At 39.2% G+C, this 27,191-nt stretch overlaps 1 protein-coding gene and 1 pseudogene across 7 annotated transcripts in view; one reads left to right on the top strand and one right to left on the bottom strand.

Annotated features, from left to right (window-relative positions):
* Positions 1–1,004: 1,004 nt before the first annotated feature.
* Positions 1,005–2,745, top strand: LOC126492096 (nascent polypeptide-associated complex subunit alpha-like; annotated as a pseudogene).
* A 16,696-nt stretch (positions 2,746–19,441) lies between these two features.
* Positions 19,442–27,191, bottom strand: part of Tab3 (TGF-beta activated kinase 1 (MAP3K7) binding protein 3) — a 65,611-nt gene continuing 57,861 nt past the window's right edge. For 6 of the 7 annotated variants that reach the window (XM_050128238.1, XM_050128239.1, XM_050128234.1 and 3 more), the window contains 2 exons: positions 26,370–26,492; positions 19,442–23,514 (listed from right to left, as the gene is read on the bottom strand). In XM_050128238.1, the coding sequence (XP_049984195.1) occupies positions 23,366–23,514; positions 26,370–26,492 (272 nt within the window). In that variant the 3' untranslated portion in view covers positions 19,442–23,365. The remainder of the gene's footprint in view (positions 23,515–26,369; positions 26,493–27,191) is intronic. The other variant, XM_050128240.1, reaches the window with a different exon arrangement.

Below are 27,191 nucleotides of genomic sequence, written 5' to 3'. Positions count from 1 at the left end.
TATGATAAATGATATTCTCAAGAGAAACAATGTGTGCCTACTGCTCTAAGCCATTAAGTTATGCAGTCGTCTATTTTTAAAACCTATGCCATGAGCGTATGTGAATTTTTCTTTCTTCCTCTGAAACATTGATATCTCTTGTTAGACACCACAGAAAGGCTACAGTTCCTCTTAGTTTTCAAGCTGAAAGATGGGATATTCATGACCCTAATAACTAAATGCAAATGAGTATGCCATCTGCAAGTGTAATTTATATTCACTTACATATACTTAGTAAAAAGAGAGGAGTTGCTTTTTTAATTTCTTCACGTGGGAAGAATGAAGTGATGTCATTTGTAGACAAATGGATGCAACTGGAGATAATCATGTTAAGCTAATTAAGCCAGCCTCAGAAAAACGCATAGTGTGTGTTTTCTTTCATTTGTGCTTCCTGTGTTTTATACAGTTATGTAAAATCATTCATTAATAAATAAAAGGGAAGTATAAATAAATGAACAGAGCAAGGGGGAGGATAGTAAAGAGAGGATAGAAATATTCTGGAGGATATGCTTAACATATAGTACATATCTATATGTAAATTTAAATGGTAGTCAGCCCACAGCAGTAACTGTATTGCCAAAATTATGCTTCAGAGTTAATGAGATTGTTCACCAGGTGAAGAAGCTTGTGGCCAAGCCTGGCAACCTAGGACCCAGATAATATAATAGAAGGAAAGACCTTATACCTGAAAAAAGTTTTCCTCTGACTTCCACACGTGTACAGTTTCTCTCTCTCTCTCTCTCTCTCTCTCTCTCTCTCTCTCTCTCTCTCACACACACACACACACAGAGTAATACAAATATCCTTAAACACTACAGACATATAGTTGATCCAGGGAAACGGCAGGTACATGCCCCTGAGTGGGAAGGTTGATGGGTTTGGAGGAGATAGAAGCTATCAGACTGTGACTGAATAGATTTGATCAAATGTGACAGAGAGGAATTTTATTTCACAAGAATAAAACCATGACTCTTAGAAAAAGTGAAGAAAATGGCTCAAAAAGTAAGCCAATCATGGAAGAAAGAAGCAATGACAGATGATTGTATCCATTTAGGAAACAAACCAGATATGGCTCCATTGATAGAAAGCATGTACCCAAACCTAAACCTGTTGCCAAAGTTGAGTTTTCAACAAGGATTAATTGAATAGAGGCAGAGGAAAAAACATGAGGAGCTAATAATTCGAAAAGTATATGGAAAGATAAATAACACAAATATTTTTTGACTGCTCTTTGCCAAGCAATTTTCATTGTCTTACTGCTTTACTCTATTGTTTCGTTTTTAAGACAGGATCTCATGTACCCAAAACTGGCCTGGAACTCACTATATAGCCAACAATAATCCGGAATTTGTGATACCCCTAATACCACCTCCCAAGTGATAGGGTTACAGGTGGGAGCCTTAATATCCAGTTTATGTAGCACTGGGGATCTAACCCCAAGTATGGGCAAATACCACTAACTGAGCTATACTGCCAGCTCCTTTATCTTTACAGCAGCCCTAAAGGATTAACCATGTGTGGGGGATGGGCACTAGACAGTTAGAAAAGATGGCAAATCTCAATGAACCGTGAAGCCAGATTTTGACCCCAAGCCTGTGTGACAGGGTAATGGATTCGCAAGCAGTTTACCGGAGGAAGGGTTAAGTGTGGCTTGAAAGCTATTCTATCACAAGCATTGGACAGCATAGGTGTGATGCTCTACTACAGAAACAGTGGGCTATCCGGGGCCTTGTTAGAAGGTAGGTAAACCAGTTGAAGATTAAACAACTGAAGATAAGATCTAAGTGAATGGATGCTTATCATTGTTTCAGAGAAGCTGTCCAATAATTTCATAAGCCATATAGAGGATATCTTTTTTTTCTGTACATGGTCAGAGAATCAGTGTCTTCTACTTTGTAGGTGTGATAAGTTCGATCATAACTGTTCAACTGTGTTGCAACTATTCAACTTTGCCATTGTGGAAGGATAGCCACCATAAAGATCTCCAAATTGATGGGCAAGGTTGTATTCCAGTAAAACTCTTTATACAAACTAAGTACAGCCATCTTGGTTCCGCATCCTCCGCACAAAACGCCTGGCCAAGCCACAGAAACGGTCCCTGCTACAGAGCAGGAGCTACCTCAGCCTCAGGCTGAGACAGGGTCGGGAACAGATTCTGACAGCGATGAATCAGTACCTTGAGGAACAAGACTCCACACAGACAGCCACACAAAAAGCCTAGCTGGCGGCAGCAGCTGAAATCCATGAAGAACCAGTCAGGCAAAGCAAAATAGAGCCTGAGTGAAAAGAAGGCACGGAAGGCTATGTCCAAACTGAGTCTTCGACAGGTTACAGGGGTTACTAGAGTCACTACCCGGAAATCTAAAAATATCCTCTTCGTCATCACCAAACCAGATGTCTACAAGAGCCTGGCTTCAGACACCCACGTCGTATTTGGAGAAGCCAAAATTGAAGATTTGTCTCAGCAAGCACAGTTAGAAGCTGTTGAGAAATTCAAAGTTCAAGGTGAAGCTGTTTCAATCAAGAAAATACTCAGACCTCCGACAGGAGAGGAGAGTGAGGAGGAAGAGGTTGATGAAGCAGGTGGGGAAGTTAAGGACATAGAATTGGTCATGTCACAGACGAATGTGTCCAGAGCAAAAGCAGTGAGCCCTGAAAAACAACAGTAATGATATTGTAAATGCTATTATGGAATTAACAATGTAACTATTTGACAGCGAGGACACTCCCCTCCCCCCCCCCTCCTTTTGCTGTTTCAAAGGTGGAACTACAGCTTGGTTTAAAATTTGTACTGTTTCTATCACTAATAAAGTTATGGCTTCTTGTTGGATGAAGTCAAAACAAAAAAATAGAACTAAATATATGGATGGATTTGATTTTCAGACAATAGTCTTGTTGACCTCAGACTTCGGTAACTATGTAAACTAGTAGTTCTTTTTTCTCTGAGTTTTTAGTAGTACTGGATGTTCTAAAACTCAAAGTGTAAGTCCAGGCTGGCCTCTAACTCACAGAGAATCCACTTACTTCTACTGGGAATAAAGCACTTACTACCACAAACAACGTGTGGATTTTTTTTATTGATTTTATTGAGCTAAACATTTTTCTCTGCTCCCCTCCCTTCATCTCTCTTCCCCTTCAACCCTCTCCCAAGGTCCCCATGCTCCCAATTTACTTAGGGGATCTTGTCTTTTTCTTCTTCCCATGTAGATTAGATCCATGTATGTCTCATTATTGTCTAGGTTCTCTGGGATTGTGATTTGTGGGCTAATTTTCTTTACTTTATGTTTAAAAACCACTTATGAGTGAGTACATATGATAATTGTCTTCCTGGGTCTGGGTTACCTCACTCATTAAGATGTTTTCTAGATCCATCCATTTGCCTGCAAATTTCAAGATGTCATTATTTTTTTTCTGCTGCGTAGGACTCCATTGTGTAAATGTACCACATTTTCCTTCTCCATTCTTCAGTCGAAGGGCGTTTAGGTTTTCTGTAAAGCAAAGGACACTGTCGTTAAGACAAAAAGGCAACCTACTGACTGGGAGAAGATCGTCACCAACCCCGCAACAGACAAAGGTCTGATCTCCAAAATTTACTGGAATTTTGATGGGCCAAAATTTAACAGATCGGTCCTGATATGAGACAGAAACTCTGAATGTTCCTTTTAACAACACACTTAATGGTGTTGCTTTGTTACTGGAAGCCCACGTTTGGACCAATTTCCTAACAAATGATGAATATAGTCTGTAAGCTACAATTGTTTGTTTAATTTCCTTTAGATCAGGCATATGTATGGGTTCCCATGAATATTCTTTGACAAGCTTAGGGTACTTGGGGCCAGATATTTTTTTCTCATATTATTACCAGAAAGGCAGGCAGAACTCTGGGGAAGCTATCCTGGAGGCTTTTACATATTGATAAGGCTAAATTTTGTGTTTGTACCTTTTGTCCCTGGCTTGGGTTGGTCCAGCAAATGTCTTTAGCTCTGATCTACTCCCTTGGAGGTCCCAGACACAGATGTGCCCATACCTGCAGAGGTCCTGGCTCAGGCCTACTCCCTTGGACTTTCCAGGCTCACACCTAGACCCACAGAGGTCTTGGCTCAGGCCTAGTTCTTTGGAGGTACCAGACTCATGCCCAAACCTGTAGAGGTCCTGGCTCAGGTCTACTCCCTCGGAGGTCCCAGTCTCATGCCCGACCCGCAGAGGTCTCTGACTCTGGCCCACTCCTTTGGCAGTTGTTCCCCTGTACCTGCTCCTGTGGAGTTCACTGTCTCAGGCCTGTTCTGGCCTAGGTTGCTGGCTCAGTCCTTTTTCCATAAATGTCCCTGGTCTGGATCTGTTCCTGCTTCTGTAGAGTTTGTTGTCTTAGGCCTACTCCAGCCTAGATTGCTGGCTCAATCTTGCTACTGCAAAGCTTGCCATCTCAGGCCCTCTCTGGCCCAGGTTGCTAGCTCAGTCCTGTGTCTGTAAGTGTCCCTGGTCTGGATCTGCTCCTGCTCCTGTGGAGTTTGCCGTCTCAGGCCTGCTCCAGCCTGGGTTGCTGGATCAGTTCTGCTATTGTGGAGTTTGCTCTCTCAGGCCTCTTCTGCCCTAGGTCACTGGCTCAGTCCTGTTTCGATAAATTCTCCTGGTCTAAATCTTCTCCTGCTCCTGTGGAGTTAACTGTCTCAGGCCTGCTCCAGCTTAGGTCGCTGGCTCAGTCCTGCTCCTGTGAAGTTTACATGTGAATTTTTAATACTATTTCTTAATTTTAATTTTCCTATGCTCTCTTTTAAACTCATGACCTCTTTTTCTTTGTTATTATTTATATAAATATATTCCTAAATATATAATGCAACATTCTTAGTCCATATGTAATGTTACTTGTTTGTACATATTTTCAGGGATGACCATTTAGTATTATATAAAAAAAGAACTGGGCTTTTTGCCTACTTATAATTAAATAGTTTGATTCTTATTAAATATCATCTATAATATTTTGTTGGCATACACATCTGAGAAAGAAAAAATCACCCTATAGTTTTTTGATATATCTTGACTTTACTCCTTAGGAATATCCACATAAATACCATTTATGAATTAAAGTTATTGATATATGCTTACAAGATTGACTATATTATAGACTAGTACTGATAAGCTTTAAACAATTGGACACTAAGCAGATTCACACACTAAAAAGATGTAACTGAAATAAGAAGAGTTCAAGATTTGGTTCTTTGTGATTGTGTGTGTATGTTGACTCACTGATATAAATTATATGATGATTAATTACTTTGGCTTATTTAGCTTGATGCTGTTTGAATTTGACAATAAAGTAATAGCACCAAACTAAACATATCTGTGGCTCCCTAAAGGCTTTTAGTCTAACAACTAAGGATACAGTTGCCTTCAGTCTGTCTTCAAATGGTAGGATGTCTAAATTAGGAAATAAAAAGGAATTTGCCATCTTCAAACTTGTCTTAGGATTTCTATGGCTATGAAGAGACTTATGAACTCTTGTGAAGGAACTCTTATGAAGGAAAACATTTAATCAGGGCTGGCTTACAGTACAGAGGTTTAGTCTATCATTGTCGTGGTAGGAAGTACGGCAGTGCACAAGCAGACATGATGCTGGAGAGGTAGTGGAGAGGTATACATCTGAATTGGCAGGTAGCAGGAAGAGTTGCTGTGGATTATGCTCATTTGTTAATAATAAAGATGATTGGCTGATGTCCAAGCAGAAAGAGACTGGGCAAGACAGCCTGATGGAGAATTCTGGGAAGAGAAAGGGCAGAGTCAGAGAGTTGATGGCAAATGCAGGGAAACAAGATGAGTATGTAACGCTAAGTAAAGGTATCATGCTGCATGGCTAAACATAGATAAAAATTATCGGTTGATTTAAGTGTAAGAATTAACTAATAGGGCTGGAGAGATGGCTCGGTGGTTAAGAGCACTGGCTGCTCTTCCAGAGGTCCTGAGTTCAATTCCCAGCAACCACATGGTGGCTCACAACCATCTGTAATGAGATCTGGAACCCTCTTCTAGCATGTGGGCATACAAGGAGGCTGAATGTTGTATACATAATAATAAATAAAAAAAATCTAAAAAAAAAATTAACTAATAACAAACCTGAGCTATCACCTAAGCCTTTATAAAGAATATTAAGCCTCTTTGTTGGTTATTTGAGACCGGGTGGTTGTGAGAGTAATGTCTGATAACAGAGAGTGACACTGGGCCTGGCTTGAGCATCTGAAACCTCAAAGCCCACATCCAAATGACACACTTCCTCCTACAAGGCCACAACCTATTCTGTCAAGGCCATACCTACTAATAGTGGCACTCTCTCTGAGTCTGAGGAAACCATTTTCATTCAAACCAACAAAAACCTGTATAGGAAGATAGACAAAGTAGAAGGTTATGCATGGTAATTAGCTAGTCAACCAACATAATCTGCCATAATTTAATTCACTGGTTCATAAGAAAAATGAAAAAAGGTCCACACAAAGGATTGGATTTGTAGCATTTTAGAACCAAGCTAGAATTCGCCCAAATCAGAGAACCCCCATTAACTGAAGTTTCTTCAGATGGACCATAACCTCACCTCTGAGAAGAGGATGTTGCTTGCCTAGGAACAATCAGTGGGAAATGTTTTTATTTCCCCTTATTTCTCATGACTTGTTATAGATGTTTAAATTATTGTATGTTGGCTTAACTTTGGTTGCCTTGTATCTAACTGTTAATTCCTTTTATTTTTTTTTGCTATTATTCTTATTACCGATATCACTATATACATCATAGTGCAGGATGGCCTCAAACACAGCATGAGCTTCTGATCCTCCTACTTTCATCTCCCAAGTGCTGTAACTACTAGTGACTGCAACCACATCTAGATCATTGTAATGTGGGGGATGAAGTCCAGGAATTGATGTATGCTAGGTAATCAGTATCAAATGAACTACATTCTCAGGTACTTGGTTTAAAATTTAGCAGAGTATTAATTTTGAAATTCTTACATTTATTGAGATAGATAAATAGATAGATAGATAGATAGATAGATAGTCAGTACAGAAAAACACAGATAAGTGTGCAAGTACCATGACACAGACACGGAGATCAGAGACAACTTGTGAAAGTTTATTCCATTTAAGCCTGGAATATAAACTTATAAAGTTTATCTTAATGATTTTTTTAAATTTTATTGATAACTTCCCTTTTATCTTTAATTTTGTTAATTCAGATCTTCTCTCTATGTATTTGCTTAGTTTGACTAAGAGTTTATCAACCTTGTCTTGTTCCTCTTTTCAGAGAATCAACTTTTATTTTTATTGATTCCTTACATTTGTTTATTTGTTGGTTGGTTTGTTTTGTTGTTGTCATTGTTGTCTGATTCCATTAATTTCTCTGCTTATCTTAATTAACTTTTTCCATCTACTTAGTTGATTTGGGGTGCATCCTTTTTCTCACTTTTCCAAAACCCTAAGAAACACTGTTAGCTTGTTTATTTGACATTACTCTGTTTTTCTTTTCTAAGCGATATGGTTAGGATTAAAGCTGTGGCTTTGACAGCTGGCTCTAGCCCTCCTTAACTGAGGCTAGTCATGTGGCGTTGCTTTGTTACTGGAAACCCATGTTTTGACCAATTTCCTTACAAAGCTACAATTTATTGTTTAATTTCCTTTAGATCAGTCATATGTATGGGTTCCCATGAATATTCTTTGTTAATCTCTGAGTACTTGGGGTCAGATACTCTTTCTGATGTTATTACCGGAAAGGCAGGCAAAACTCTGGGGAAGCTATCCCAGAGGTTTTTACGTACTGATGAGGCTAAATTTTGGCTTTGTATTTTTTGTCCCTGGTCATCAAATTCAAATCTATTTACCACTGCCTTTTGTAAAGTCTTAATCTCCTGCCCAGTGTTCTGTTCTAATGCCCTCATTGAGGATTCCAAGGTATGAAGTCCATCCAGTAGAGATAATGTCTCATCCTTAGACGTAATATTCATACCATGCATATTAACTTCCTGGAGAGACACTCAGTCAATTTGTTATATCCCTTCGACAGTCTGATTAATAAATTCAACAGTACGAATCCTCTCAAATAATGTTTCAGCACCCACTGTATCCTCCAGAGAACTGAATTTTCCTTTTAATAAATCACTATCAGTCTGTACCACTTCTGAAAGTACCTCCATTGACTGAGTTTTGTTAGTTAAATTGTTCATATCCTTTTTCAGAGTTCTGACCTCTTTTTTGAGAATCCTGGTATCAGTCTGTAAAGACTGTACCATTTCTAAAAGTGCGTAATTCTTAGCCCTATTATCAAACCATAATTTTAAGAAAAAAATATTGAAGACAAGACTAATCCCCAGAATCAAAAATAGTGATGTAGGAGAGAAATCATATAAGTCTTGTAAAACCCTCTACATGGTTTAAGTAAAGAGATTACTGAGACCTTGGATGGTTAGGTTGTCTGACATATTGCCCTTTTAAATTATAAACTTATAATTTATATTCAAATTATGGATCTTAAGTATGGTTGAGTTTGTGCTGGAGTAGGTGCAATAACCACTATCTGCCAGTAGGTGTCATGGGCCACCTACAAAACAAACCCAGCTAGATTAATGGCTCACTTAGAGTCCTGTGACTGGTCTGGATCTGATTTTGGAGTGAAATTCTGAAAGATATGCTCAGATTAAAAATAGTTATATTATAGAAATCACAGACTGTGTACTCCATGGTGGGCCCTGATTGGTCAGCAGCCGCACAAGCACAGGAATAACAATATAACAGAGGCACCTGGGAAAGCCTGTGTCCTGTCTGAGTTTCCGTGAAGCGCTGTAGTGGGGCACAGGCACCAGGGAGGACGCACACGGACTTGAAGCTGCTCAGAGGTGTGTAATGAGAAAATAGAAAGAATGGTGGCCAGTCTGTAGCAGGAAAGGCCATTGTGCGAGAATTCTATATCCAAATGAACTGCTGACTCTGCACACAGGCTGCAGCTGAAGCGGGCTAAGGGAGGACTCGCACCAAGCCAGGCACGCTCTGAGCCCGGCGGTGTGCAGTCAGAGTCAAGGGTTCTAAAACCAAACGGTTGGGTGCCAGATGAAGGCAGAAGTCACAAAATATGCCACACCAGTTCAGAATTATGAATAATAAAGGGTTATTTATTTAAGGAAAATTTACAGATCACTGTCCTAGACAACAGCCCTCTGCATGAACAGGAACAGAGTCTAGCAGCCTAGCAGCTGGAAACAAGAGCCGGAAGCAAGAGAGTGAGCGCGTGCTTTACAGCTGCATTTACAGTATAAGAGACCACACCCAAGTAGGCTGGTATCTTAAATGCTATTGGCCGAAGGAGCACAATGTGCTCCCACAGCAGTGTGGTGGCTGTGTGTTACCTGGTAGGGAATTTTTCTGCTGTCCTGATAGCTGTGGTCACTGGGTGTTCCAGGTAAAATGCATTTCTGGGTATAGCAATGGGGATTGGCTTAGGGAGCTGAGGGGGTCCCATGAGAGTGTTCTATCAGGATCTGCTTAGCACCTAGTAATGGGACAGGGAATGAGAAGAGATCACAGTCAAAGATCTGCTACAGAGCTTCAAATGAGACAGAGAGGAGGTTGTATTTGAAGATGTTGAGGGATACATGAACATATGCAGGCAGCTTACCTGTTTTCCTGGTTACAGTGGCCTCCAGACCTTAGTTTTCTGGTGTGTTACTTTGTAAGCCACTTTAGTGACAAGTGATTGCTACATAAAAAGCTCCACATATTTAATCTTGATGAGAGTTTGGGAGAGAATATGCACTTGTAAAAACATCATTAGCATCAAGGTCATCCATATATTCATCTTGTCCTTCCCATCTCTTAAATTTTATGTTTCTCAGAGAATTGTGACCTATAAAGTCCATGCTGAATACTAAACTCTGTAGCACATATCTTGATGCTTTGCACCTATGAACCATCAGTTCTGTTTCCTCATTCTCTGCGCACTGACAATGACCACACTCCTGTCTACTAGTGTTAGCATTTGACACTTTTTCCTTTCGGAACTGTAAATCCAACCCAGGATCTTGTGCATAATATGTAAGCACCTCATGTCTAAACTCTTTAAGATTCACTATATACGAGATAGCATGTACTATATGTCATACAAAGTAGGATTTCCTTCTTATCACAGCTGAGTAATATTCCACTGTGTATGTATCTGTATCATAATATCTCTATATTTGTCCATTATTGGAGAGTTCATCAAAAATCTTTGCTACTGACAACAAGGATGTAGTTAACATACAATTATAGATACTTAGAATTGTTTACTATAAAATTAAAGATTCATCTTCAATATTGTCATTAAAAATTTAGTTCTTTGAGAATGTCATATGATGTGTTTTGATCGGATTCCTCCCCTCCCTCAGCTCCTACCAGATCCACCCCCTTCCTTACCCACCCTAACTTTGTGTCCTATTTTTGTTCGTTAAATCCACCAAGTCCAAATTGTACCAATCATATTCTCAGTTGAGTGACCTTCAACTGGAGAGTGGTTGTTCAACCAAGGGGGTATTTTCTCAGAGAAGACAGACTCTCCCTCTCTCCGCATCTATAAATTGACAATACTTCCTCAGCTAGGGGTGGAACTTCATGCTTACCTCCCCTCTCCGTGCTGGAATGTTGTGTATGCTGTCACTGTGAGTTCTAACACTGCCTCTTGTAGTCATTCACCACTTACAGTTTCTCTGCAAACCCCCTTCCACAATGATCCCTGAGGCTTTTAAAGGAAAGTATGCAAAACAGACCTTGCATTTCAGGCTGCACGTTCTGTACTCTTATTCTATGTACCTTGGCCAGTTGTGAATCTCTGGTTAATCTGGTGTTAGTCCCCACCCTCTGCAAATAGAAGCTTCTCTGATGAGGGTTAAGAAATGTGTTAGACCCAATGGTTTAGCTAGTAGTCGTTATATGTCAGTTCAATACTATGCTCATTTATCACACTAGTATTTCTACATAAGCATGTTTGTGTGTTTTTGTGTGTGTATGCGTGGGTGTGTTTGTGTGTGTATGTGTGTGTGTGTCTGTACTACTAATAAAGGAGAGACCAGAAGGAGTAAGGGGTGTGTAGAAAGAGTTGGAGGGAAGGGATATGGGAGGGTTTGAGATTGGAAAGAAAATGATGTAATTATATTTTAATAAAAAACTGGACCACCATGGCAAATTCCCTCCCTCCCCCTTCCATTGAGGTTCCTTAAAGAGCTATTTTGATTTTGCAGATATTGGTCATTATATGATCAGCTTCTGGTGCCTTATTTTGTACGTAATTGACACTGAGTTTCTGAACGCTTACTGATTATTGACATGCACTATCATCTGCACAAAGAACAAATCATTATTTATTCTAGTGTTTGTAACAAGGCTTTTTTTTCTGTCCTAGAAAATCTAAGCCTTCAGCTCATTTTCTGAGTAGATGGACATTTCCTTTTTAGCACTAGATGGCGCCCTACGACCAAGTTCCCCTCCTATCAGCTGTCTTTGTGTTACTGTTGCAGCACTAGAGGAAGCAGCAAGTCGAGGATTAATTCCAAATCTGCAGTCAGAAGGGCTAGAAGGAGTACCTAACGTGGCTAGTCCGTCTCTGTCGGCCTACACCTCAGTCCAGGACAGGTCCAGATCTGTAGCTCTTGGCCTATGCTCAGGCCTCATCTTGCTGGTAACAATCCCAGGCTTCTACATAGTGCATTGTTGCCACCCTCGTCATTTGTGGCACTCCAAATGATTGCCCAAGTAACGGCTCTGGCAGTGATGCCTGCTAAAACAAGAGACCATTCTGCTACAATTACATATTTCTGCCTGGTCCACATACAGGTCACATGAACCTATGTTTGGGCTTAGCCTGTTGCTGGGACTCACTGCAGAAGACCTGTCTCTCGACTCTAAGGCAAATTCCTGAGGTCACTGTTCTGCCTTATTTGGTAGAAGATTCTTATTCCCTGTTCTACTGCCTGATCTTGAGGAGAGGGTGGATGGTAAAAGGCCCTTGACTATGTAAGGACAATCCAGAGGATCCCAGAACCCAGTGAATGGTTTTGGATGCAGTTTCACACAGAAGGTCTGGTAATGGTTTTCCTGCCTGAGGGATGGACTTAATCCGTGCTCCTCCTCCAAACAGGAGACATCTCTCAGTATATGATACAGTTTGGAGTTGGGCAAAGGGTACCGGGGATGTCTTCGCTTTCTGTCTCCTTCACTAGGCTTTTCTTTTTCTTTTCATTATTATTATTATTATTATTATTATTATTATTATTATTATTATTGGATTTTCGAGACAGGGTTTCTCCGTAGCTTTTTGGTTCCTGTCCTGGAACTAGCTCTTGTAGTCCAGGCTGGCCTCGAACTCACAGAGATCCACCTGCCTCTGCCTCCTGAGTGCTGGGATTAAAGGCGTGCGCCACCACCGCCGGGCTTCACTAGGCTTTTCTTATTATAATATAAGAGAGTGGGTACTACACATTTTCTTAGCTCTGGGGATGATAGCTTGGTACTTTCAGCTGTGGACATGGGTTTTTGTGTGGGAAACCAGTTGGTGGAGCAGCTTACTCTGTCCTCTGGCACCTGCTCCAAGTTAGTTTTACTCCTTTTCCAATATAGGCACATTTTATTTCACAACTGTTTTAGCTGGCACTTCCGGTGCCATGTCGAATGGCAGTGGTGAAGGCAACCATCTTGTTTTAGTTACGGAGTACGGACAAAAGGAAAGCCCTGCACATTGTTGGTAGGAATGTAAGTAGAGTCATGGCAGATTAAAAATATAACTACCATATCATCCTGCCATCTCACTACTAGGTATATATCCAAAGAAAATAGTTGGGAGAGTGAGGCAGGAGGATTGTGAGTCTGAAACCAGTGTGGCTACCTAGTAAGCCCCAAGCCAGCCCAGACACTTGTTTTACTCATGTGGCACTCCCCAGCCTGTGAAGATTCTTGACTCTGGACACATTATACAGTGTTTGCTCACCATACAGTAGAGCTGTATTACTATCTCATAATTTGCAGTGATATCTTCTGTTGGGCATGTGTCTCTCAGAAGAGACGCCACCTAGAGTTCTGAATTAGTTATTTGTGCCACATGCGGAGAGTTTCTTTTCTATATAGAAATAATGCAGTTGAACTCTCTGAGCTAACTCTGTGACATGGTGCTCTTGTTACGCCATTTTCTGACAGTAGAAAATTCACTTTGTTGTTTGCAATGATGTCTTTGTTATAAAATCTTCTTTGTAGAGTTGCCTGAATGAAATAATTTTTTTTTCTTTTACTCTGTGTTTGAATCAAGCATTCTTAAGAGCTCTGTAGGTTGGGGGGGTAGTTTTATTTAGTAGCTTTTAAATTTGATGCCTTACAATAAAAAAGTGGGGCTTATATAATTCTGTTTCAGAAACTGAGTTGTTTTTTATTGCTTTGGGTAATCAATGGAAATTTTAAAAATAATTGCTCCCTGAAAGCATACATACAAGCAACATTATACAGACTGAGTATGTATATACACATGTACACACACAAACAGACATATGTATGTAACAAGAAGCAATGAGAAAAAGGCCATGAGTTTGAGAGAACAAGGAGGGTAATACAGGAGAATTTCAATACAGGAAATAGAAGCGGGAAATGATGAAATTATAATCAGAAGAAAAACTTAAAATAGTTATGAAATACAAAGCATGATGATTAACCAAAAATGTTCGTGATATTCACAATTTAGCCTATTTTTAATGTCAAAATCTGAGGAGTGGGTTTGAGTATTTTACAAGTTAGGAAGAGTTCTCGTGTCACTTTTGTTACCTAGGTTTGTGGAAAATGTTTATTCAGCCTTCATGCTCCCAGTTTTCTTAGTCATGCATCTCTTATAGAATAGGATATAGTCTAAGAAATGTTTCAAAAATTTCATTATTGTAAGTGGGATAGAGAATACAAGCCCAAAGTCTGAGGCAATCAAGAAGTGCATTAAATATTATGAATGAAGACACAGAGGGAGTAATACAGAATGCCACTTTAAACACATCTTTTTAAGTTGGAGAACTTGCAAAAATAATGATTCAAAATATAGCTTAGTAAATAGTGGATCAGTAACACAGGGCTTTATTAAGAGTGACCTGTAAGTAACTGCATGCATTATACATTTTATAGGAGCAGTCCCACAGATTTTTTTTACATTTACTGTCACCACAAACATGTGAAAAATGTATTGTGCTATGATAATGCCTATCACATCATAAAACAATAGCATTTTTCAGCTATTCCATTATTTTATTAGACCACTGTCTGTCATATATGCATTCTTTCATTGACTGGGTCATTATTTGAGGATGGGTGTATATTTGAGTTTCTCTATTGTATGGTGCTTTGTTGCCTCTGGTACTCCTTATTAATTTCCTGTAATAGAATTGCCTACCTGTCATGTGTATAGGCCTATACTTCTGTGTGTGTGTTTGTGTGTGTGTGTGTGTGTGTGTGTGTGTGTTTATGTTGCACATGGATACCCATGGAGGACAGAGGTTGAAGTCAGGATACCTTCCTAATTGCTCTCCAGCTTAGTTTTTGAGGCAGTGTCTCTCATAGTGCCTGGTAACCATTTCAGTTAGTCTGTTTGGCTAGTAAGTCTCCTGGTATTTGCCCGTTTCTGTCCACTAGAGATGGGGTTACAGTTGCGTACTGCCATACAAGGCTTCTTACATAGTAGCTGGGCATCCAAACTATGGCCCCCCTTTACCCACTGAGCAATCTCCCCCATCCTACAATTTTGTTTCTTATATGTCGGCTCTTCATCTCTTTATCCATTTTCTCTGGTTTCTTTATTGGTTCGCTTCTTTTGTACTTGCATTGTACAAGTTAGAAAAAAAATCACTTTTATTTTGATTTGAATGTAGCCTTTCCTGATCTGGCTTTTCCTTTTTTGAGAAATACAATATTGATTCAAGTTGTTTGGAATTATGATCTTTATAGAAAGTTTTGTTCGATAAACTCCCTGTTTCCCCCCGCCCCACCCCCATTTGCTAACTTCACCAGTCTCTCCAAATGCTAAGAGTGCAGTTCGGCGCTTGCCTAGCAGACAGAAGAGCTGGGGTCCACACCCGGGACTGCACAAGTGGAGTGAGGTGAGCAGCTGTGGTGTCCGCATCGGGGAGCCTAAAGGAAGAGGCCCAAGTGTTCAAGGCCATCTTCGGCTCCATAGTAAGTTTGAGGACAGTGTGGTCTGCATGAGACGGTCTCATCGAAGAAAAGAATATTACAAATGCCACGTGGCTCACAGTGGTTGGAACCTTTACATTCTAACAAAACTGAAAATAGTGTTACCCTTTTTCTTTTTCTTTTTTTGGTTTTTCGAGACTGGAGAGATGGCTCAGCCGTTAAAGGCTAGGCTCACAACCATAAATATAAAGTGTTACCCTTTTTCGATAGTTCTGTTTTTTGGTTGCAAATTACTTGGTATCAAATATTAGAAAGCTTGGGAAATTCACTGTTTTGCTAAGCACCAAGTGGTTCTTTTTTTTTTTTTTTTTCTTCTTCTCTCAATAAGCCACAAAGATAGGAAGCGTTTTCACAATCTATTAGTTAAAACAACCCTCCCTGGAATACTCAGCCAGCCACGCGGGTTTTCGATGTTCATGGTGGCAGTTTACAATTACCTGGTGCCTTAGGGCCCTCAGCGAGTTGAGAACCAAGTCCCCCCCCCCCCCCCCCCCCACCCTCTTTTGTGAGCGCTGGTGCCAGATGAGCCAGAAAACAAACGCTGCAATCTACTTCTTGTCCAATTCTCAGGTCATTTCATTGGCTCGCTGCTCAGCGTTGGCTTGTTCATGAGCCCTATCTGACACAGGCAGCTAACGTCCTCAATATAGCCCTATCTGCCTCCTGCCATTTCTCATCCCCTGAAGGTACTCTTCCCTATTTCCAACCATAAAAAAATGTTTTTATTATAATAGGGAGTTTGGGGAGAAAAAGCGAAGTCATGATCTTGAAATCCATCTTTTTTTTTTTTTTTTTTTTTGCCGTGGATGCTCCTTTGATTTGCTGTCAGATAGAGTATAAAGCAGTGTGCTGTTTGCTCCTCTTCCCCAATATCTTGAAGTATTTATTTCCTGAATCATCCACAATCCCATCAGACTACTATATGACTACTATGCTACTACTACTGATTTTTAAAAAAACAAACTGAGGAACGGCACTTAGAAATGGCTATAAATGTTAGGATGTTAGGCAGGCTTTTTTTTTTTTTTTCAGAGACAGGTTCTTGGTATGCATAGGCTGACCTTGAAATCTTGGTTCTGCCTCAGCCTCCTGAGTGATGGCATTATAAGCCTGATCTTCCATGCCCAGCTTATTATATACTATTAATATGATAGAGACGTGTATTAACCACACCATGCCTGCATACCAATAAGGACAGCCATATGAGTTGTGCTTTCTTTGAGGCAAGGTTTCTTGGTCTGTAGACAAGCCTGGTTACAAACTTAAGATCCTTTCCTGAGTGCTGAGATAACAAGTTGAGATACCATGGCCAGCCATCAGCTCTTAAAATATTTTCATTAAATTTTTTGAGAATTTCATAAATATATTTTAGGTTTTTTTTGTTTTCTTTCACACACTACTGTTTTTCTTTATTAGAAAACTGAGAGAAGGGAATGGAAAGTTTCTGATAGTCACATAATTGAATCCTATATGGCAATTTGAAAAACTAGAGTATCTAAGTATATCTGTATGTATAAACTTCCTGATTAAAATGTTGATGGGAAAAATGAGTTGCATAAACATCATGAAGAATATCATTCACATGTTAAAATAGAGAAAACTACACAATTATCATGTATTAATTCTATATAGTTTTTAGAAAGGAAATTTATCCAGGTGGTTCTGAACCATATCCAGTGTAAAAGACAGGTTTGTCAGGAAGCTTAGGAAGCCTAAGCTCAGGTTCTTCACCTACCCAATGTCTTTCAAATCCCTGTACTTGAAACTTAATTTTTAAATGTCATACTCTTTTTTATTAAATGACAGTCTCGCCATCTGTGTTGGCTCCAGACTCACCGGTAGTTGAGTAGTGGGTGGGGAGGAAGAGGAGCGGATTGACAAAAGGGATGGGAGGGAAGAGAGGAGAGGTGGTGATGGGAAGACAGGGAGAGGAGGGAGCACAAGAGCAACCAGGAGGGAAACAAGAACAAAGCATACATTCCATTAGTAGTTCTTAGATTTTATGCAGGTATTCAACATCATGTGTGTTGGTACTGAGAAGGGGGAAGGATAGCGAAGCTGCTTTTCAGTATTGTCATCATATACACGCTTCACAGTTGCCTGTATTCCCGTCCTTTCACATCCATCTTCCCACCTCTTCCCAGCTTCATGCCACGCTTTCTCTCCACACACACACACACACACACACACACACACACACACACCCCATTTATGCGGTCCATATACACACGGTTGGAGGATGGTTAACTTAGAGACCATATACTTAAAAGAAAATTTACTCTCACTCCCCCTTACCATTGAGCCCCAATAACTGGTCAGCTAAAGGTGATAGCTTCTGAGTCCCTCCCCACTCGCACTGGGATGGTGACTGCACTGATCTTGTACAGGCAGCCGCAGCAAGCAGTTGCTGCGTTCAGTGCGGCAGTCCTGTCACAATCAGAAGACACTTTCTCCCTGCCAAGGGGATCACATGACCTGAAAACTGCCTAGAAACCAGAGAGAAATGCACGACCAAGTTAAAAGAATATACTAACTTACAGAAGGGGGCAAGCAGCGCACGCTGCTCCCAAGTCACAAGTCAGCTCTACAAATTAGGCTTCATCACACCTGTTGAGATACGTATTTGCCAAGTTTACCCAGCAACGTTCAGAAGGCAGGACAAGAGACACAGTGAGATTCCGAGACGCTGAAACATGCAGAACTTTTATTCACAGGTTGGGTGTGTAGCTCAGCAATGGAATGCCTCTTTAGCATGTTCAAGATGTGGGGTCTTAAACTCATAGTGATCGTCCTGCTTCAGTCTCCCTAAATGAGGCATGACTCTCCATAACCAGTTTATTAGATATACTACCTTTGAAATATTCACCGCAAAACATTACCTGGACAATGCCACATGAACAGGGGAGTCTAGTGGAGTTTTTGTAGAGGAGAACTGCAGTTGGGAAAGAAACTCTGTATAGCCCCCAACACAAAAACTGACACCCCCTCCCCCGACTATCTATTCCATAGCCTTCTGTATGGAAATTAAGCTGGTAAGAATCTCATTTTCTTTTTGGTGATGATGGTATGTGTGTTCAACTATTGAGCTACATCCCTAGGTCCTGGGCAGTAGTTGAAGACAAATCACAATATGGGTAACACACTTCTCACAAATGTGAACATGAATGAGCACCACAGAAAACTATCAGTGCAGTTAACAAATCCTTGAAATAACTCTTTCAGAATAAATCATTTAAAAGACAGCCTGGAATGTTGAGATGGAAGAAAGGATTAACACACTTCCCTGGGGGTGCGTTTCACTATTCTAGCCCAAGCTGCCTTGAACTCACAATCCTCTTGCCTTAGCCTCTTTAGGGATGGCATACCATGTTCTCTCTATTCACAACCTGTAGGATTTCGTATAGCCTAACTAAATGGGAGTGTCCTTAGGAACACATTCTTAATAAATGGCTTCCAACAGGAGAGCAAGAACATGCAAATTCATTTATGTGTGTAAAAAGACATGAGCTATGTATTTCAAGTGTTCTGTTTATATTTTAATTTAGGAAAGCTTACTTTTAAGTCTGCTGCCTATTAAGGGAACTCAACATAGAATATTCAGTATTTCAGATGTTGCGAGCACAATGTGCTTAAGTGTATTTACAAATACTGATACTGAAATTTTTCAAAATAATCCAAGAGTAATGACAAAGATGAATACTGCTTATATATAATTTTGGCAGGTGACCAATGAGCACGTGGGGTATCTGAGAACTGTTTATGTGTACACATGTCTTATACCAGGCATGCAGAAATTCATAAAGAAAAGGTTATAATCCAGCTGTGGCAATTTCTCTGCAGGTGGAAAAATTCAGATTTCAGGCAAATGTGTTAGGGCCTTGTGATTCTTTTACCTTTGAAAAACTAGTTATAAATGATACTTTAAAAAAGCAAACTACTCATTCTTCTGTAAATAATGTTGAATGGAATGAAGCATTTGAGTTTCTAACATTTCCCAAACTTTCTATAAAACCTATTTATCCGTGCTTTGACCAAACATTCAAGTCAGAGTTAATGGGTTCCTAATGATACTCACCGCAAGCCTAATGTGACTACATGCCCTAAAATATGGGAAATGTGCCAATTACCTCTGCAATGCAGAAACATGAGTGTTTAGAATCATAACTAGTTCACAGAAAAGATGCAGAATGTAGAGCTTGTTTTAGTTTATTAATTTATTTTGCAGGAATCTTTGACTTTCTGAAGATGTACTGCTTGGAGGTACGATGCATGCATAGCCTTTTGTACAATTTTTTTCTCAAAATAATGTCCTTCACAGCATACTCAGAAATCTAAGAGACATGGTATGTACAAGATTTAATTAACTTCTTGCTGCTTTAATGAAGAAAATGATCAATTCTTTTACAGTAGGGAAAGAAACATGGACAATGAATGTTGTTATACATAAGAACTCAGAACTATTATTCAGTCTCAAAGCAACTGTTCATGGCTTTACAAACTAAAATTGACTCATTCTGTTATCTCTGAATGCTCAAGCCATGCACAATTCTACTTGAATTAAATATTTGGGGATGCAAATAATATAGAAACAAATCTGGTGAGTGTAAAACATCTTCAGAATTAACTTTCACAAGAGGGAAATACTGTTAATTCTTTCAAAAAAGATACAGTAGTGGTGCAACACAGACAGTGCTCAATTCTGAGTTTTAAAAGAAACATTTCAATTGTCACTTCCTTTTCTCTAGAAATACACAGACACACACTGCAACATGGATTCATTCAAGGTCTAACAATGGTACAATATTAAAAGAATTCAATTTGTAATCTTAAAGGGACATCTTCACATTTCAGGATACATCACTGATATTTCTAAAAGACAGTTCTTCTATGCCTCATATTCTTTCTCTTCATACTGTCAGAAATACATAAACATTACTTTTTTTAAAAGACTATATAAAATTGAGTTGTCACAGAGAGTTGGATATAAATCCTTAGATAAGTGTGACAAACCAATGACAAAATTTAAGGAAACATTGATTTCTTTTATAATTAGAAAGTACTAAAATTGAGACCAGCTCCTTAAAAATTAAACTGCATATCACACTTCCCATTTCTTCCTGGGAAATAAACAAGTTAGCAACACTTTCCTCCACCATTATTAATCTGCTCTAAAACTACATATTTATACAACACATTTCTTTTGTTTCTTTAATATCCCTTGCCTCTGCTTTCTTCCAAACTAGATCAGTATTAATCCAAAACATTTCACAATGCTTAGAGGTTTCTGGCTCTTCTATTTTCACTTTAAACCTGAAGAACTCCAAAATTTACGGGGGCAATATTCTTTGAACACAATGGCAAACGTGCTTTCTAAAAACCCAGTTTACAAAACTGGTGAAATAATCTAAAATGCAGAGTCAGGGTTGTGTTACCAGATACATTAAACTAGTATTTTACGAAAGCGAGCCTCGTACAAGAAACAGGAGTGCAACAACTGATCCAAAGGGCATGGACACTCAGCAGCCAGGTACCACCCCAAGTTCTACCTTACCACTATATTCCACCCACTTACGCATACCAATCGGACCAGGAGAACATTCTGGAAAAAAAAGCACCTGGAAGGTTTAATGAATTCTTAATCAATCTGGTCATAGGTAAGGAGCAGTCCATACATGTTTCAAAATAATCAGTGTCGTTATTTTGTTCAGTTTTAGGTACTGAATGCAGTCTATGTGGACATATGAATCTTGCGAACAACTAAAACGTGTACAAAACTTCCTTAAAGTCCTTCTGACGTCTCATACCCACCTTCTACACCAAGCAAATCAAATGTTGACTCATTTTTTCTATCAGGTGAAAGAAATGATTGACTAGATATATCATCAAAGGACTGAAACCATGCATCTACTACTGTATGTTAACAGCTTAATGGCCTTGGTGTATTTTCATGCAATAATTTAAATATCATCTACATGGTTTTAATAAAGCATCAGACTTTTCACACATGCTACTTTCATTTTCAACTAACAAGTGCCACACTAACTGTTGGTATTTCAGCATCTCACTATGAATACTTGTACATCTTTTAGGAAGAAGACCAAGTAGTATATATGTTCCCCTTAACTTGTGTGGTAACAGCAAGTGGAGTTGTCCATCACTAAGGGAGACAAGAAACCATACAACGGCAAGGGCACCTTAAAGAACAGTAGGACTGCTAGATTGGTATTGAGGATTGACAAGAGATCCATGTTACAAGCCCTTTTCACCCTTTCCTAGTCCATGATTTTGAGCCTGTCTGCTTTTCCACCATTATTATTTTCACAGTTTGCCACAGTTGCATGAGAGATATTTACTAGTAATTATATAATCATGCTCTTTGTGAGACAAATGGATGTATTTTAGGGCATTCTCCACATATAAAGGCTATATGCAGTGTGTAAAATTATGGTTCTAATAGAAAACTACAATGAGTTATGCCTTTGGTTTCATTATGCTGTTGAGTGCAGCTTATTTTTCCAGGTCTGCCAGAGACTAATGCTAAATTAGTGACAGTACAAAGTGACTGTGTATACAGGAGGGGGTGGCGGACCTGGTGTTTCCTCAGGTAAAATTCTTCAGGACGGAGAACTACCAACTTTATTGCTGTCTATGTTCACCAAAATGGGGAGATTCTAAAATTCAATTTTGAGCCAAGAAGGAAATTTAAGGCAGAGAACTTATTTAAATATAATATTATTAATTTTCTCATGATACATCACGGCAAGTGGCCTTACTTATTATCTTCTTCAGTGTATCCACATCTGCATTCTGTCTCCTAAGTAGTGCTTTAGTATTCCACGAACTATCAGAATTCAGTATGATCTAGCTGTTCAGCTTTTAAAAAAATGGCCAAAGCCCCCTGTATACAGCATTCTTTGATAGTATCTTTTCTTTTTCTTTTCAAACCTAGAGCACCTTGTGTTTGCTAGGCTAGTGCACATCCACTTAGCTGCAGCCCCAGCCCAATCATATTTTGTGAGTAGCCTTCCCTTATGACACAAATAATGCAACTTTTATGATGTTGTCCAACTTCAATTTTCCTCTCACTGGCTGGTTAACACATGTGCAAATAAATAGCTCATACTGATTTTTCAGCTAAATTAGACTAAGGTACAAAGTATTTTTGCGCTGTAAACATCATGTATTCATCACAAACTAGAAGGGGGGGCCTATATACTGCAAGCATTTAGGAACCACAGCTGAGCTCAGGATTTCCAAATGGTTTTGGAATGGACTTGCATTTGGCATACATTCACCGTGCTACTGGCAAAGCATGGTTTTTTGAGAATGTCATTTTCTAAAACCATACTTCATTACTTTTAAAACCAATAACCTAAGAAAAGTATACAGTAACTCACGTGGCACAAGTATGTCTTAGTTACCAGTGTCGATGCAGCTTGATGACCCATTGTTCAAGCAAAAGAGATTTTACTACCTCTGATTGTACGTCCTCACAAAGGGCACGATATGCCCCATTCCTGACTACTACAAATCACATTTTGAGTATCCTGTTTGCGTATGAATGTGTGTTTGAAATTACCCCTGAAAAAAGCAGCAATTACAAATAAAGTCATTATTTTGCAAAAAGAAAATAAAGCATATCCCGGGTGCTTTTTCCTGTCCATCTCTTCACAGGAAGCAGCAGGAAGAGGCACAGGGAGCCTTGGTTTCCAGAGAGCTGTGACCAAGTAGGTCTGCTCTGGAATTCACAGTTTGTCTGCATAAACTGTAACATGTCCTACCACAATTCAAAGTTCACCTTTAGAAAGAAAGAGCCATTCAGCAGTAACTTTAACAATTGCAATTCCACAGAAGCCCTTAATTTCTCTGTGTACATTCTTTCAGGACTGAATTCTTTCCCAGTTTCAAGTATCTCCTTCTACCTCTCACTCTCTAAGGAGTTAAGAAAGGAAAAAAGAAAGACCTCCCCAGTTTTCCTTTTTGTGAGCCCAGTAGCTACAGTGTCATTCCTCCTCCTCCCCCTGTGCAACCAAGAAATGAAAAGGCTGGGCAGATGAACACCATCCTGAGGCTTCTCTTCCAGTGAAGTGCTCAAAGTTTCAGTTCTTCTCAACTCAAGTGTACCGCGGCATCTCACACTGCTCACAGCGATTCAGGGCCGGGTGGTTGAGAAAGGTACAGCTGTCACAATTCCATGGAGCCCCTTCATAATCCTCATCTCGGGGTTGCGTCCGAGGACTCTGTTTGCAGCCACTTATATGTTCTGAGGAAAGGGGATTCAAGAGAAATGGAGCTAGATCAAATTGTTTATCCAAGCATTACCCAAACTGACCAAAACTGAAATGACAAACTACCACAGAAACAAAGGGAAGAACTTTCTACCTTACCCAGTATATACGCTAATTAGTAACCATACTACTGGAAAACCATAACTGCACAGAAGCTGGATGATACAGGTTCCACTTTGTTCTAAACACACTCATTTTTGTGATCTAAGACAAGGATATGGAGAAGTCCAGAATAGACACCCTTCCTAGTTTGTTACCCGTTAATTAAGCTGTGTTCCAACTGAAGGAAAAAACCGTGAGAACCATTTGACAGCATATTCAGTAAATTCTGTATTCTCTGTGACTTTCCTGTCTGCAAGTACTGCCATAGAATAGTAAATGGCTGACAAAATAGATACTTTATCCCATGAGACACTTGGTTCCAGGAATGTACATGCGTTTTATACCAATGCTTCATCACTAGCTAATAAAATTCCTAACACAGTTGTTCCCAGAATAGTGAAGAGAACAAGACTTAACAGCGATTTATAAAACTAAAATTCATTCTATAGACATGATTCCTTTTTTTTTTTGGATTTTTTGAGACCTGCCCTGGAACCCACAGAGATCAGCCTGTCTCTGCCTTCTGAATGCCAGAATTAAAGGTGTGCGCCACCACCACCCCACTTCATGATTATTTTGTTCTCAGAATTGTTCCTCTTTGCCAAAAAGTTACTCATATATTTTTTTGAAAAGTATCTACACCTGGCAATATCTAATGTAAACAACTTTAGATTGACTTTTCAGGATTTCATAAAAACTTGAAACTTGTATTCTTTTTAAGTCTTAATTTCTCCGGCTTTAGACTCAAAAGATCTGTGCTTCTAGAGTTCATTTGGCAATTCTGCCTTGTTGGAAGAATCCCTATTGAGAAGGAGGGTTACTGGATAGAAAGCCACAGAGCTGATGGATTAGCCCTAGGAGTTGATGGCAAGGTAAGGAGGCTCAGAGACCCACCCAGAGAACACTGGAAACCATTCCTATTAAGTGGCAATACTTATTAATTAAGTGGTAATACTTAACATCCATTAATTAGTTAATTAATTAAGTGGTAATACTTAATATCCATTTAGAAAGGTCGGGAAATGGAGACTTGGTCAGGCTTTGGCAGTTGTTTTGGGCTAAGCTTATTTCTGACTGAAAACCAACTAGGTAACTTCCAGTTTATCAAATTACCTATCTTCTGTGACTCCATGAGGTCAAATAAAAAGGTTTAAACCCTGAACTTTGTCCTATGAGGAGTCTCTAAGTTTTTCTCAGAACAGTGATCTTTTGTTAGAATAAATTCACTGGGATCTTCAACATATTCCTGTGACCACAAACAGTTTCTGGGGATGTTTCAGTGCCACCTTTAGCTATGAATAAGTCACTGCCATAGAGTTGTTTATAGACAGGCTCTAAAATTCCCAATTTTACCCTTAGGACAAATGACACTGTAATACCACAAGTGTCATGGAGTGAAAAAGGCTAACAACTTAAATCCATAGTTGTTATATTCTTTTTATACTATTCCTAAACGTAGCTTTTGAAACCAGCTTTCAAACCTATGTACGCAAAGAAAAGGCCTCCTTGAACCTCGTAAAGTCAGTCGCTTTTACCTGTTCAGTCACGCTGACTTCACTGAAATCATGAATCACTATGAGGTAACTGACCAATACATTTGTTTTAGTGCTAAGAAAGTATACAACTCATTTAAAATAGAAATAGTATTCTAGAATGCTCAATTTGATTTACATGAACAATCAATCACCTTTATGGCATATTTAAAAGCAGTTTGTAGACTACCTTGTAGAAAATATTTATTAAAAAATAATTTATGCACAAGTGAGAACTAAAGAGGACAGCAGGTAACATGATAAAAGGACACAAATGAAAGGATTTTGTGCAACATACACTAAAAACTGTATAAAGAGCTGAGGTAGGTTTTGAATTATATAATAGTCTATTTTCATAAAAATGAAAGGCCTCACAAACATTTTATTATTGCTTGTATAGTATTTATAATAAGAAGACAAATTGCTCAAAAGCATGCAAATAAAATAGTACACAGAAGTCAGGCAGTGGTGGCACACACCTTTAATCCCAGCACTCGGAAGGCAGAGGCAGGGGGATCTCTGTGAGTTTGAGGCCAGCCTGGTCTACATGAGCTAGCTCTCAGAAAAGCCAGCGCTGTTACACTGAAAAACCCTGTTTCAAGAAACCAAAAAAAAGTAAATAGAAAGTGTTTCAATGATAAATTAAAAAAGCTTCTTTTTCTGAAATATCTTTATGATAAAGGAAAAAACTCAACAAGTACTTTCATTCATTCATCTTGTTTCTTATGACGTTACCTTTTCATTTGCAAATTAAAGGTGATTTGGCATATATCTTATGGAATATGTAAGTATTCCAATACAAGCATATACTACTCTTTTTGGAGACCTGCTTTCAATGGCATGAAAGCTTATGAAGCTGAAGAAGCATTAGACATTTGTGTGAGAATCTTACCACATCCAGAACTTGCAACTCATCTGAAAATGATTTTGTCTTGCTTTCTATATACTATTGCTAGAGAACTGGCCTGTCCAAAAAGGTGTCCATATGTGGCTACTGAACATGTGTAATGTGGCCAATACAAACTGAGATGTACATATAAAGCATGCATAAATTAATAAAAGGTATCTTTTAAAACCATTGTTAGCAAACACCAGGGATCTACTATAACATTTAATATTATGCATTTGAACTGTAATTTTCGAAGATAAAACTAAAGGCATGTTGTAGTTACGATAATTTTTATAGGTTAACATACTCCAGAGACACGGGTACAAACCATCTGCAGCTGCTGCTTGGGATTCATGGACATCTGCCTGTACTTTGGAAGTCACACTAATTCTTCGGGCTTTTCTCTCAATTGTGCAGGGGTCTGAGGAGTCTGCATAAGAAAAAGCAAAGGTACTGAGCGGAGAGGAAATAATTCTTCAGCAAGAGTAAATGGGTTCATAATGACTGCCCCTTGCTTCCCATTCAGCTGAGGGGATCTTCCTTTCCTATTGCTTCACATTACCTTTCAATTGCGTCTGAGGTTAAATGCTAAATATAACACTTCTTTATGACCTATGCAGGACACCGGTCCTAAATAATAAGTCATAATGTAGTTTAAGACTCAGTGAGAGCAACTAAATGGAAACATGAAAAGCAAATTATACTTTAGTGATCCTTTGATTAAACCATTCAGTAAAAAAGTATTGAATAAAAACAAACTATGCATACAAGGCATAACTATGCCTGAGTTATATGGGACTCTGTCTCAAAAGATAAAAAAAAAATGACACCCAGCAGCACAGACACTAAGGGCAACATTGAATAAATGGGACCTCCTGAAACTGAGAAGCTTCTGTAAAGCAAAGTAACCTGTCACTAAGACAAAAAGGCAACCTACTGACTGGGAGAATATCTTCACCAACCCCGCAACAGACAAAGGTCTGATCTCCAAAATATATAGAGAACTCAAGAAACTAGACTTTAAAATGCTAATTAACCCAATTAAAAAATGGGGCACTGAACTGAACAGAGAATTCTCAAAAGAAGAAGTTCAAATGGCCAAAAGACACTTAAGGTCATGCTCAACCTC

Source organism: Alexandromys fortis, unplaced genomic scaffold (genome assembly GCF_014885135.2).
Source record: "Alexandromys fortis isolate MF-2015 unplaced genomic scaffold, M_Fortis_MF-2015_v1.1 scaffold_265, whole genome shotgun sequence".
NCBI classification, from domain to species: Eukaryota; Metazoa; Chordata; class Mammalia; order Rodentia; family Cricetidae; genus Alexandromys; species Alexandromys fortis.
Note: the sequence above shows the minus strand (reverse complement) of the source record. Positions and strands in the feature narration are given on the sequence as shown.